At 42.1% G+C, this 14,526-nt stretch overlaps 1 protein-coding gene across 1 annotated transcript in view; it reads right to left on the bottom strand.

The window, feature by feature from the left end:
* Positions 1-522: 522 nt before the first annotated feature.
* The window catches only part of ANXA2 (annexin A2), a 34,629-nt gene continuing 20,625 nt past the window's right edge, over positions 523-14,526 (bottom strand). Inside the window, exons 4-6 of the mRNA XM_019650773.1 lie at positions 7,096-7,190; positions 3,958-4,071; positions 523-636 (exon numbers count right to left, since the gene is read on the bottom strand). Coding sequence (XP_019506318.1) covers positions 538-636; positions 3,958-4,071; positions 7,096-7,190 — 308 coding nt within the window. The 3' untranslated portion in view covers positions 523-537. The remainder of the gene's footprint in view (positions 637-3,957; positions 4,072-7,095; positions 7,191-14,526) is intronic.

Here is a 14,526-nt window from a genome sequence, read left to right on the forward strand (position 1 = left end):
CACACACACACACTGCACAATGGCAAAAACTAGTAAGAATTACATAGCACTTTTGAGTGAATTTGTATTTTACTCAAAATGACATCTATATTGACACATAGTAACAACACACCTACCTGTAAGCTGTATCATTTATTCTACCCACAGCCTCCTATACCGCTTGGTGCACATAGGTCCACATGCCTCTCGCAACAATTATATAACCACAGTTCAGAGCTGAGCTGGGAACTTCTTAAGCAGAGACTGGACAGTGCCCAATAAATGAAATCTATATGTGATATTTTCTACTTTTCCCCACCAGATTTTTTTTCAAGGAGTTTTGTTTTCTCTCCTTTCCCTTGTATCTATCCTTTTGTAGAAGTTCTAGTGGAACAGAATAATCAAAACCCAGGCCATTAGGAAGTGGAGGAGGGCCCTGGCCCACAGAAACCCCCTGGACGTTACAGACGGCAGGCATTTCCGCATATGTAATCCAGGCGTCTCATCCCAAACACTAGCCCAGAAATGGGGCTGAGAGGATGCATCACAGAACCAGGGTTACTCACTTTCCTTGTAGACTCTGTTAATTTCCTGCAGCTCCTGGTTGGTCCGTGAACAGATGATCTCAATGAGAGAATCCTCATCGGTCCCCAGCCCCTGTGAACCAGGAAGCATGAACATCAGCAGGGAAAGTCCTCCTGGCCATTAGCCTACTTCTCTGACCTTAGTCAGGTAGACTGCAAACGTGGACTGGGTCTGTCAGTACGCTCCTTTCTACATTCCTATTGAGGGATCTTACTGTATGCCTCAGCACAACGTAATGCTATTTTCTATTCCTTTAAAAATGCTTCCAGAAGGAAAGGTGGTATAAGTGACATATTTGAGCCCAACTATGTATATATATTTATATATATGGTGAATGGGAACAGACACCAATGAAATACTCCAAAATGGTAAAAGTGGTTGCCAATTGGTGATGGGCTTACGAAATGAGTAACTTTTCCTTCTTCCCCTTTTTCTTTATTTTCCTATTTCTACAATCATGCATTATTTTGATAGAAAATAACTTTATAAACAATTCTGCACCGTAATTTAAAATAAAGGAATATAGAGATTTTAATATTATCATTTGCAGCCAGCATCATCATATTGGAATTAAGTTACTTTTACCAGGAAAAGGTACAGATAAGATTAAATTTTTAGCTTCACCTCTTTGAAATGTGAAATTGGGTTAATGTTAAAAATTTAATTCTTGTACTTCCGTTTTTGCTTGATTACTATGCACTCTTCAGGCATTTTAGGGAAGCAAAAGGAAATAACGAAGTCCCAAATAAACCTAGACACCAACTTTATTAAGGAATAAGAATTTGATGGACGATATATTCAAATTTAATATATACACTTTTGAGCATGCCATATAGCTTGAAAGGACTCAGTGAAACATGGATTTCAAAGCTGCCTTCATGATCAAAGTCAAGATTTAATAATCAGGATTCTCTAATACTTGTCTTTCCAAAAATGGAAATATCACTTTGAACTAAGTGGAATTACAACTGTTTAAAATGTAAACCAATTATAAGGTGTTAACACAATAAGAAACTTACTTATCCACAGGAAAAGTATGTCAGCTATTAATTAAACTTATTAAGAGTTTATATGCCCCTAAAAAGTGGTTTGTGTAATATAAATTAAGCCTCAGGTTCATGGTTAACTTTGAATCTTATTCTTAATCTACTCTCTGAGCCAAAGCCTCTTTCTCCAGTTTTTAATCATGATTCGCAGAGGTTCTAGCAAAGCCAAAATTTCTTTCCTTCTTAGCAAAAGGTCTACACAACATTCTATACAAATGTGATAGAATGACTACCAAGCATCTTCAAATATTTTAGAGGACAGTTTTTCAATCTCAAGGATAATAGAAATAGAGCCTAAAAATAACCCATGCATTGGAAGAAATGCTACATCCTGACACTGTTGAAATGTAAAACAGGTATAGCAGTATAAGATGTTTTCTTCCATTGCTGATATACCAGTGTTCATATCTGAGAATTCTAATAGTGTTTTTATCCCTATAGTCAAAGGTGACCTTGACAATTTCCAAAACTTGGCCCAAGCTTTCCACAGATTGTCCCCAATTCCTATCACAAGGGCAACTTCTACTATAACACATGGCAGATGTTGCCACTGGTATTGCCAGAAGTCAAAACAGATTTTTTTTTTTTAAAGCATCGTTCAGTTAATGTCACTTCAAGCTTTATGGATTTCAGAAGGGTACTCAACTGTGATCGCTAATGGAAGAGCTGGCACAAGGTCAAAGATTTAGAAGTCAAAGCACCTTTCATTGGGCCCCATTACATAATGACAACGGTGACTGACAGCTCAAACAGGTCGGTTTCAAGTCACTAATCCTGGTAATTGAAACTAGCAAAATGGTACGAATCACAACTAAATGAATTCTTGACGAAAATAAGATAAACTGATCCCAAGTAATGATGGTCAGAAGACACCTAGGAGAGGCCAGCTCATCTGTGGCTCCCAGGGTGCCCAGAATTGGATTTCAGGAGGGTTCTTTTTATTAAGTAGGATCATTAAGTGTTGTTGACATTTTACCATTCTTCATGATACCTCCCCTGCAAGATAGCCCACTTAGGAAACTCAGGGCACGTCTGCTCAAACAAACTAAGCACAGCTTGGGCTACACTGGAGAACTGAAGGAAGAAAAAAGATCTCACAACAAATCTTTCAGCAGCAACCCTGAGCTATCAAGTTTTAGACCCTGGAAATGCCGCGTGTGTGAGGCTTCCTCACTCTCGGAGGTGCTCTCTGGGGAAAGGGATGGCCGCTGAACTGTGACATTAGCTCTGGGGACAGGCTTACAGCTTGGTCTCTTCATAATTCAGGAACCATGTGGCATCACAGGAAACACAGTCAGACTTCGAATAAAAAATCAGAACTAGAGCTTTTCCCCTAAGGCAGAGGCTTTACACACTTTTACCAGCAGAGGGTAGTATCAGATTACTCAAAGTGTTGCAGGGACACTAGGAAAAGGGTTTTCCTCCACTTGCCTGTAACATACATTTATGTTTATGCATCTGTCACATTTATGTAACACTTTTTTTTTCTGTTTTCTGAAATTTATTAATTTTTTTTTTTAAATATTTAACAAGGCCCCAAAACTCTGTAGCTCTTGCTGGCCCTGTTTTCCATGATCTTTGCCAAATGGCTTCAAGTTCATTTGAACTTTGTTTCAATCTGTCTTCACTAGGCCAGGTTTCCACAATGGAATTGCTGGGCTAAAAGGTGTGTACGTTTATGTAATACTTGATTGAGGGTTTAGGTACGCACAGAGTTCAGAGGGGTTCCAAAGTGGAATTTTACTAATTTAATCTAAAATTCCATGTTCAGAATAACTTTGAAAAGAAAAATCAAAGACACTATGTGCTCCGTCCGATACTTTGAACTAAACACAGGTACCACTCATGATCTGAAATCACCCTTTATATGCACTGTATATTCTGATTTTGTCCGAATTTGAATCAAACAATAAGAATTACAAGGAGATGGTCAGAAAAAGAAACACCCAAGACACCCTGGGCAGAATTTGCAAGCTTCACTTTAACAAAAGCTCTGAGTTTTACTTTTGCCTTGGTATCACAACAAATCTTTTTTAAGGAGGAAGTGTAATCAAGGAAGTAGTTTTTCCAAATGGTATTTCAATTGCCCAGGTGCCAAGCAGTAGCAGCTGGTAACTGACTTTTCATCATCATGAAATTTCTTTACAGTCTTAAAAAAAAAAAAAGAATTTAAATTATTTTGGGTAAAAACCCGGACCTTTATGCCTTCGTTCCTTTAAAAAAAAAAAAAAGATGGTTCCAAATGAGAATTCAACAAAACTGAAAATCACCTAATTACACTCAGAAAGCTGTAATTCGCAAATATTAATGGCAGATGTGACAGAGATTGCATCTCACACGTGTTTACCTTCATGGAGGCTTTCAGCTCCGAAGCATCATACTGAGCGGGTGTTTTCAATAGGCCCAAAATCACCGTCTCCAGGTGGCCGGACAAGGCTGCCTTCAGCGCTGATGGAAGTTCCTGCAGAAAAATTGGGCAAGAACATGGGAAACTTGGTTGGTAACCAATATTCTCGTTAGTACTGGTGAGTCAGACAAAAGAGGTATGTGTTTGTAAAGCAGGTTTTGATTCTCTGACTATGCGGGGGTCTTGGGTCAAACTATGTCTCAACTGTACTTCCTTCAACAGGCCCAGATGTCAGAAACCGAAAGATCAGACTTGGACAAAATCCCTTAAATCCAAGCTGATTCTGTCTCCTCCCCAGTCATGAAAAGGAAACCAGAGCGGTATGCAGTTCCTCAGAAAGCGATGAGTGTGAGGGCCCTTTACACAACACTGCGTGTGGCAACAGCCCCTGGAAGACCGGGCACTATATGGGGTCAAGGCCCACTCTAAAAAGGAGCTGGAAGGAGTAAGAAGTCTCCAGGGAAGACAGGCCTCGTGACCTGCTGAGTTCCTCCTGGAAAAGATGTCTGTGCAGCGGATCCAGGGATGGCTCCTGAAACCCCCAGAAGGAATCAGAGGCCCCACCATGGCTGGAAGGGATTTCTTCCTGTGCAAAATACATCATCCAAGGCTGAGTACATATCTATTGGTCCGTACCAAACTGGGACTGGGTGGAGAGTGATGATGGGGGACTAACGCCCCTCAACAACCCCCTTGACATCCCCACTGTATATTACCTCTCAAGGGTTCCACTGTCACCATTAACATAGACTTGAAGTCGGACGTCCACACACACGGATGTAGACAGATACCCTAATTCAATGCAGCTCTTAATGACACTGCCTCAGGGATTAAGCTTCCTACAAATCACAGGCATTGGGTGACAACTGGACTCTGCTGTTGTAATTATTTTCTTCTCTTCTCACTCTTCCCCTCCTCTTCTCTCCCCTCTTTCTCTCTCTCCTGCTTTCCAGCAGCACCCCGTGGTATCGACGACGTTCAGCCCCTAGAGGCACTTGCAGGCGCTAAGAAGGGGTGAGGTGCAGCCTGCTTCAGAGAGCATCTTCTCAAGGCATCCAGTGCGGCTGGGAACGGGGAGGGCTCTTAGAAATCATCTGGCCCGACCCTTTCACCACCTCCTTTCTCCTGCTTCCCACTGTCCTAGTTACACATAGCACTTAGGAGTGGACACTAAAAGCAACACCTCCAATTATAGCACCTATTTTCCAATTTGGAACTTTGAGGTTAGCTCATTCCAAACTTAGCTACCTGTGACACTCTCCTCTACCCATTCTCTGCTCAAACCTCAAAGAGCATTTGTGTACCTACTGACTTCTTCTACTACTATAAATTCCTTACGAGCGTTCAGCTTCCTGCTTTTCAGAGCCTCTAGGACAAGGGTTTGCACTTAACAGCAACTCCAGAAATATCAGATAAATAAAACCTAACCATTCCTCCTAAGGGGAAACCAGGCATCTGCTTGAACATGAAAGCAACATCAAATGAGCCCTCTTTCCCAGCTCCTCTCAGCCTCCACTTGCTCTGCCCGTGCTGTTGAAGTTCGTCACCTTGGCAGCCTTGGACCATGTCCCTAAAGAAGTTCACAGTACAGGGCTTTCTCCTTTATCAAGCAAGCAACTCATTCAAAACAATAAGGTTCTGCTTCCAGGATTTCCTTCAGAAATGATCTCAAGTAGTTTATGTATCTTTCTGTAAAAGGTGACAGTTTTCCTTAGCCTAAGGCTGAGAGACATCAAGAATCAGGACCCTGAACTATTTCCAGCACACAGCACATCCTGTGAGGTCACTGAACCCACCCCGGTTCTGGTAGTACCTTCTCTCCAACAGTGAGAGCTTTGTCCTCCATCTATCTAATCTGAAATCAAGATCCAGGCTTCTGTAATTCTGTGTCCACACCCACATGTGTTCCAAGACCCCACCCGGTAAGTGCCAGCTGAGGGACAATTATAAGCTCGCCATCCAAAGAGGTGGGCCTTCTGCTCCCACCGAAAGTCAGCTCTACCAGCTCACAGATCCTCTGGGGAAATTGGAGAAATCAAACAGTCTACTCTGTGCCTCCCTACAGAGGATTCATCCAAGTCTAGGTGGAAGAAGAATTTTAATGCACACAAGACGAAAGAAGCCAGATGTCTTCTTGTCTGTGCCCTTCCCAACTGTTTCGGGAGGTGTGGAGGGAGTCAGAGAAGGTCACACTTGACCTGCAACACCCTGAACCCTGGTGGTCATGTCCGCCCCAAGAGCAGACGTGTCTTCCAGAATCCTTCCAGCTCACCTCCACCGTGGCTATGAGTGAAAGCCATAAGTCAAACAGAAGCCACAGGAAGCCATGCTTACTGCATCATCCAAGAATAAATCAAAAGCTTTTAATAGCAAGAAGTTAAAAATAAAGCTGCCCGTCCTTAAAAATAAAATTCCCTAACACTGCGACAAAATAAGGGATGAACAAGCCCTGGGCTGTTCTTTAACCACTAGTGGACAAGCCAGAGAAAAAGCACACAAAGATCCTTTAAATAGTGGGAGTGTGGCATGTTGACGATATCCTGGTAGAACAAATGAACTACTAACTAAACCTGCTTGTGGCAAAGCTCTTAAGAATTCAAGTGTATTTTTGTTTTAAGAATGAGAGGAACATGTCAGGATCAATACTCAGTGGAGGCTAGTGTCCTAAGATTAAATTAGAAACATCAAGAGCCAGCAGCCATCATAAAGATGAAATGAGTTGCAGCTCCATGTCGAGAACTACATGCCCGGCATAAAGCAGGCATTTGATCAGTGGTAGCTGTTGTAGTTGTTGTTGGTAGGTACTCTATTCCTTTCTAACTTCCTATTCCCATACCTGTTCCCTCCACACAGTATGCGCTGGAGAAGGTGGCCGTCTTTATGTATGGGCTCCAAGCACTCCAGGGGCCACGTGTGTGTGAGTTGTGACTTAACAAGAATGTGAGGGGAAAACCTTGGATCCCCAAGGTTTCCAGAAGACTCTTGCTGGTCTGAGCCAGATGCCATGAAAAGAACAAGCAATGGCTGAGGAAATGAAATTCAGCAAGGAATGCCCTCCATCCCCGAAACTGTCTGTACCTTTTTGGTCCTTCTCTGGTAGGCAAAGGCAATATCCTGTCTCTGCTCATTGCTGCGATTGGTCAAGATGTTTACGATGGTGACCTCATCCACACCTATGGAAACACAAGTTGTGAACAGTTACTTCAACCACATGCTGCAGTGCTTCGCGGAGTTTTTCAAACTGAAATTTATATACTGTTTTCCAAACAGGAATACCAGGACATCAAAATTTGTTCTCTCTCTTTTTATCAGCACCTCCCACCCAATGGATATGCCCTCTTTTCTTTTTTTTTCTGACAGCCTTAAACCTTAAGCCTAAATAGACCTTTTAAATACTTATATTTTTTAAAAAGCTATTTTATTCATAAATGGATTGCTGGAATCAAGAGTAGGATGTGCATTTGTGGGGCTCTGGCAGTCAGACGGAACAACAAAGATTTAGGAGGATTTTAAATGAAGGTCCCCAAATTGCCATTTAACTGGGGTTTAATAGACAGTAACTGTGAACTGAATTAATAGAGACAATTACTTATATTTATTGCAGGATTATGGCTATATAAGAGGCTAGGTATAATTTCTATAATTATAGAAACTGTCATTACAAATGAGTCAGATTTAATATGGCAGTTGTATTTTAATAGCTTAACTGATTAATACAATCATACTTATTGAAGACTAAACTGTTTTGTAAGGAAAATAAACGTTCCACTGCTTTTAATCTTCAATAGGCAATTTTAATAATAAATTTTATAACTTTATTAAAAAGAATAAGTGTTTTAATCTAAATTAAATCTAAATTGGGAGTTTTGAAGTGCCACCAAAATATTTTAGTACCTATTTTAATTGGAACATGTGTATTTACAAAGATAAGCAATGCCTTCTGGTATCTGCAAGTTTCCAATTTTATATCAGCAATACACCTAACATGCCATTTACCTTAAGAAAGCACAGTTTTAAGAATTCAGAGAGTGAAAGGTCTCTCTCTTGACTGATTAAGAACTTTGTTTAACAGAAAGTCCTGGCTATAACTGGATAGGTAATTCTTGGGTGACAGAACAGAGTGGCTGAGCCCACAAGGTCACATGCGAAACACACATGGCCTGGCCTAAAGGAAATCTGAAGAGTTGCAAAGTAACAGAAAGGTAAGAGCTGGGATGCTTTGGGGCAGAGGCCACGAGCAGACTGACAGAGAAGGTATCCTCAACTCGCACGCAAGTTAGAAAGATTAAAAAGCAGCAAGTTAGTTTCTGGGTATAAAAATAAATGAGTATTTTAATACACTCATTTCAGAGTGAGTTCATACCAATGTTAGTCAGGTATATTAACTGCAGCATCTATTACTTTAGCTTTAATTTTTAAAATAGCCAATGTCAACATAGAAACCCAACTGCATATAGAAGATTCATTTTCTCTTTTTTTTTTTAGCTGAGCCATCCTGCCACCTGTTGGCAGCTCAGCGGCTGCTCAGCTCGGGCTGGGACTCGAACCGCTGTTGCTCAGAGCTCAAAATCTTGAGTGAGCTCTTAACCAACTGAGCCACTCGGCTGGCCCCTTAGAAGATTCATTTTCAAGGCGCTTATTTCAGCATTGTCTATAGTATCAAAAAATAAAAGGGGAAATAAAAACTACGTCCTGTAAGAGACTGATTAAATAAATGTTCTTTTGTCCATATAACAGGATTCTATACAGTCATTTTATTTATTATTTTTATTTTTTATTTTTTATTATTTATTTTTTTTAGCTGAGCCATCCTGCTACCTGTTGGCAGCTCAGCAGCTGCTCAGCTCGGGCTGGACTCGAACCGCTGTTGCTCAGAGCTCAGACTCTTGAGCGAGCTCTTAACCAACTGAGCCACTCGGCCGGCCCTATACAGTCATTTTAAACAATGGTATAAAGTGTCAACTGACATGGAAAAATGTTCACAATATACTGTTAAGTAAAAAAAACCCAAAAACAACCAAACAAACAAAAAAACAGGTTGCAAAGCAGTCTGTTCAGTATAACCCAATTTTTATAAAATACATATGCATATATAAAAATATCTGGAAGCATTGATACCAAAATTTGAATAGTGATCATCTGAGTGCCGGGATTTTGGATAATTTAAAGTTTTCTTTCTTTCGATTATCTATACTTTCAAAGTTCACCACAATGACCATAGAAGCATTTTTTTAAATACACCATGAATGAATAACATGCACTCACTGATCTAGAATCAACCAGTGACTTCACCTCAACAGATTCCTAGCTAGGTTCTAAATCGTTAGTTAATAAAACACAATAAGCATAATAATTAGGAGCTTTAGCTCTATAATTCTCTTTGGTTTCCAAAACATCCTAACGCCCACTCTCTTATTTAATCACCCCATGGGGATAGCTTTGTGTCTCCCTAGTTTATAGACAGCGAGCGACGCGGAAGCAACGAGACCGAGGATCAGCTCTGCAGCTGTCACCTGTGGAGACATCTGCCCTCCCCGGGTCTGTTTCTACCTTTGCATAAGTACTGGGCTTGAACAATAACCTCCAGTTCTGCTTCCACGCAACACTAACAGATCGAATCAAGCTTTAATGTATTTAGTTTAAATTAGGTATGGGCAGGATAGATTTATGCAAAGGCTGGTTAAAGTTAGAGGCTACTCTTGTGGATGTGTGTCTGGGCATGTATGTGCACATGCATGCACACCTACCCCCACACAAGTGTGCTCTGTTGCTTTCTAAATATCCTACGGCTCTAACTTTACCTTAAGAAAACCACTTGTTTATGAATGCATTTTTGCTTTATGCTTAACTTTCTTACCCAAGTCTGAAAATGCTGGATAACAACAACAAAATACAATTATATCCTATAACCTAAATTCTAATATTTCCTAAAATCAGTTTTGAGGCTGCTGACCTGAACACAACATACCGAGAACAGTGACCCATAAAAAAGTATTCTCCCTTGAGAACAAATGCAAAAGTATGTTTGTGTCAGACTGTGGTCCTGGGCCCACCTGCATTAGAATCACATAAAGCACTTAACGTAGTTCCCCCACATATAAGACACTCCCATGTATAAGACGCACCTTAATTTTGGGGCCCCAAATTTGAAATAAAATGTATTACATGAAGTTATTGAATTCAAGTTTTATTTATCATAAAATTCATACAACTCTTCATCACTTGCGGGAAATGCAAGTAAACAAATCTACAACCACTGTAGAAGACGCACCCAGTTTTTAGATCCCAAATTTTTTGAAAAAGGGTGCATCTTATACATGGGGAAATATGGTATTCAAAACCTAGTCTGCTTAGCCTCACCTGAGATCTACTGATTAAAGACTCTCTAGGACTTTGGACCCAGGAAGCTGAATTTCACCCAGCTCCCTGGTGATTCTCTATTTGAGAATCACCAATAGAGATAGACAAGCATAGGTGAGGAATGGAAAGATCTACAGAACTCTGCTGATGTGCAAGACTTTTAAGTATACTTCTATCAACTGCGTCTATGAGGTGTAGGGTTGACTACAATTTTAGGGAAATGCTTACTTTTGTCCAAACAACTCAGGTAAGAAATAACACCTGAGAAAGAGTTCACTGCACAAACTGCAGTGTAATCCCAAGCTCTTAGTCAATGAAACAATTTTTGCTTTTCTGTTCACAGCACCTAAGTGTCCAGCGCAGAGTCAGCATTCAATCCAATTACTGGGAAACCCTGTAAAGAGCCTGGAAGTTTAACCTGAAGCGCACCTAAGAGGCAGCAATGACTATAGTCTGAAGGTATCTAAATGCATTTTACCTCAATTATTTACCAAGCAAACAGCCTGCTGAGGTGCAGCATCCAACACTCTGGGACACCTTAAGAGTGAACGACCTGATACTTTCCGAAAATGCTAATGCCAGCAGCTACAAGGAAATTAAATGGAGGCTATTTCTGCGAGTGGAAGCCCCCACTCCCTTCTGAGAACCTCACCTACATCAGCTATTTCTCTCACATGATGGTCTGCACATTTCAAATTGAACTGAAAAAAGGAAAAATTCATGGAGCCCAGGATCAATTGCCTAGTTAAAGCCACGGAAGGCATGTCCTATGTCGGAATGCCAGAATACACATATCTGCTTGGGGACTTAACCATCTTATCTTCAGAACACTGCTGCTTCCTCTTGACCGGCTACCGTAACTGGTGAGGCAGTTCATTCCTGTGGAAAATAGTTCAGTACAGGTGGAAGCTGCAAGTGTCACTTGGTTCCTCACCATCTCTGCCCAGGAAGCAGCGGAAGGACGAACACTTAGCTGCCTATGCAGCACGCTTGTCCTTAACAATGCAGACCGAGTGCCAGGACACTAGGAGAGCTTTAACAAAGGGAAGAGAGGTGAAGACGCCAGGAGGTGGGGCTCTGCCTCCTGCATTTATACTTTCAGATTGCTCTCGTTCCAGTGCGAAGGGAAATGTTAGCTGGGCAGAAGGGCCCAGGGTCTAAAAGAAAGTGTGTGGGTGGGGCAAAAGAATCAGGAGAAACCAACAAACCGGAATAATGTTTCTTTCCCCATCCCATTCCACTTGTGTTTGATGTGGAAGGTCACCAAGTAATCTAAGCAAAGGCTCTCATTGGGGAACAGTGATGTGGATGGGGGAGCATACCAACTGGGGGGTGAGAGCACAGAAATTTTGTGATCTGGACGGAGTGTTAAAAATTTCTTTTCACAACTTATAGAAGTTAAGATTTTCAAGATTGGTGAGGATCTAAAACACAGGTTTATTTGGCTCCTGATGGGGAACAGCACAATCAACATGTAAACATGTATTCCTTGAAAGAACATGGTCCACTAATCTCATTGGCTAACTACAAAACTGTTCTCAACACTCTGAGTTGGGGCATCTGGTAGAAATGTCACGGTTCTAAACGCTAGTCAACCTGAAGCAATGGCTCTGCCCAGTGATGCCACAGGGAGGCACCACTGGCAGCAGGGCTCATGCCGAAAAACTCTGGGGTGGTGGGTCTCCTAAACCATCCGCTATATTTTTCTTTTCTTTAGAAATTTTATTGGGGAACAGTGTTTTTCTAGGACCCAACAGCTCCAAGTCAAGTAGTTGTTTCAATCTAATTGTGGAGGGCGCAGCTCCTTGGCCCATGTGGGAATCGAACTAGTCAACCTTGGTGTTATAAGCCTGTGCTCTAACCACCTGAGCTAACCGGCCGCCCCATCTGCTGTATTTTTAAAACATAACAAACATTTGCAGTCTAAAATAATGGCTGAATCCCAAGCTCCAAAACAGCGTCCTGGAGTTTCCTCCTCCTCTCTGGGGGTGGAAACCCCAAGTCAGCTCCGCATCTGGCAGTCCATGGAAAATGTGCCTTTATCATCCCTGGGCAAGGAACCAAGAGGCCACTCACAACAGGATGCTGACTCACATCTGCCAAGGCACACTGACTGCACAAAGAAAATGGATTTAATTTTGCTTGATGAAGGACTCAGGAGGCCCTCAGGGCAGGGCTGACGATTAGAAAATAAAGGAGAACTGCCTGGACTCTCTCCTTATCTAGATCAAGGAGAAAACCACGACTTGGCTTAGATTACTGGGCATATCAGTATCAACCTGAAGAAAGAAATCATCTTTACAAGGTCAAAGGCAGGCCACATGAAGAGGAGGCCCACAAGCATAGGTGTGGACATGCTTTATTTATTATAATAATATAAACTACTCGCTGAGTGTCTCCTATGCGCCCGACATTTTACTAGGTGCTTTACACAATTCTAGCATATAATTTCACCACATCGAGGTGTGGTGGGGGTGACTGTCATCCACATTCTGCCCATGAGAAAACCAATGCACATAGAAGGCAGGGACTCGCCAAAGTCATACAAGCAGAGCTGGGATTCAAACCAGGACTAAAGACCCAGGCTCAGTGTGCATTGGGCCATCCTGCCTCCTGTTACAGAAAATTATCCAAACTTGAAAAGAAGCCAGGAGGAAGACAGCATGTCCCCCGCAGCGTGGCTAAGAGGCCCATCCCAGGCTGTTTCTCATATTCAACTTGCTACTACTTATTATTTATTGACTAGCGCAAAGGTTCCACGGAGTTACGTGTTAACTTGTAAATTTGGGTCCAGTAGGAAAAAGAACCCCAAAGGTTTTTGGCTTCAGTGCCCTGTAGGACATTAACGGTCTCATATCCAGCCCAGCGATCTTCCTCCAGCATTCTATTCTCACCGCCTTTGATTATCCTGGCTCCCCAATTTCCCTTTGAACCAGCTTACTTCAGTGAGTTAAATAAATACATGCTTGACATGTGTTCATCCTATACTTATATGTCATGTCTGTACCTTTTGGATATTATACTTTGATACTTCTTCATACCACACTCCTCGCGCCAGTTCCTAAAAAGGATTTAGGGCAGTAACGTGTCTGAATGTCTATAGAACTGGACTTATTGGTGAGAACATACAAACATACACACTAATAATCAATAGATAATGAATTGCCACCAAGTAACAATGTATGGCCACAAAAGAGAGAACCCAGTTGGGGTTTTTCCAACAGAAAGAGCTAGAAGCCTTGCTTATGGAGATAGCTACTAATAACTCAGTGGGAAAGGGGCAGACCCTGCCAACAAGTCATCTGTCTGCTGGGAGTGCTTTTAGGGACAGAGAAGAGCGCAGGCGCGCATACACTCACACACATAACACACACACATACACTATTGCCCAAAAGTATCCTTCCCACCATCAGCCACGGTGCTTCTTGGCCTGGAATTCCTGCTCTTGGCGTCACCTCTCTGGATCACTCAGCGGAAGTGTGTCCAGAGGGTCTCATCAGGAGCCAGACATCCAGGAGGGCAATAGATGCCAAAGGGAGGCATCTGGGGAAGTGGCAGTGACAGATGTAGCGCTCTAGAAACTACTTGGGACTCGGAAACGCACGATCTGGGGTATGGTAGTTACCTCTCTATGCCTCAGTTTCTCATCCTATAAAAACAGATCATGAGACTACTTAATTTACAGGGATGCAGAAAGGACTGGGTTAATGTTTGGGAACAGGCCCACGACCATCTCTGCTCAGTGTCTCTGTCACAGGCCTGGCCCCTGACTGTGTTCGGTGTTTGGTGTTAGGAAAAAATAGGGCATCCAGAAAATGGGGAACGCTTCTGCCATTCCCACACATTATATGACTAGTCCAGTTTCATGATAAACTCTGGCAGTTGCCTGAGATGGGACAGAAAACAAGCACTACACAGGGTGGGCGGGGCCTGGGAAGCTGCGCCCCTCTCCCAAGACTGACAGCAGGCAGTCATGGTCCCCACTCAGGGAAAGTAAGCGCCTAAGAAGAAGGTTTGGCCCAGGCATCAAATTTCTTCTATTTCCATTCTGCTCTGGTCTCTCCTCAGCAGAGCGCCTTAGAAAAGATTTAAGTACCATCTGTCTGGTAATCCCACTGGATACTTTAATAACATAGAACCTTAAAAAAA

This window comes from Hipposideros armiger, unplaced genomic scaffold (genome assembly GCF_001890085.2).
Source record: "Hipposideros armiger isolate ML-2016 unplaced genomic scaffold, ASM189008v1 scaffold_147, whole genome shotgun sequence".
In the NCBI taxonomy this organism is placed as follows: Eukaryota; Metazoa; Chordata; class Mammalia; order Chiroptera; family Hipposideridae; genus Hipposideros; species Hipposideros armiger.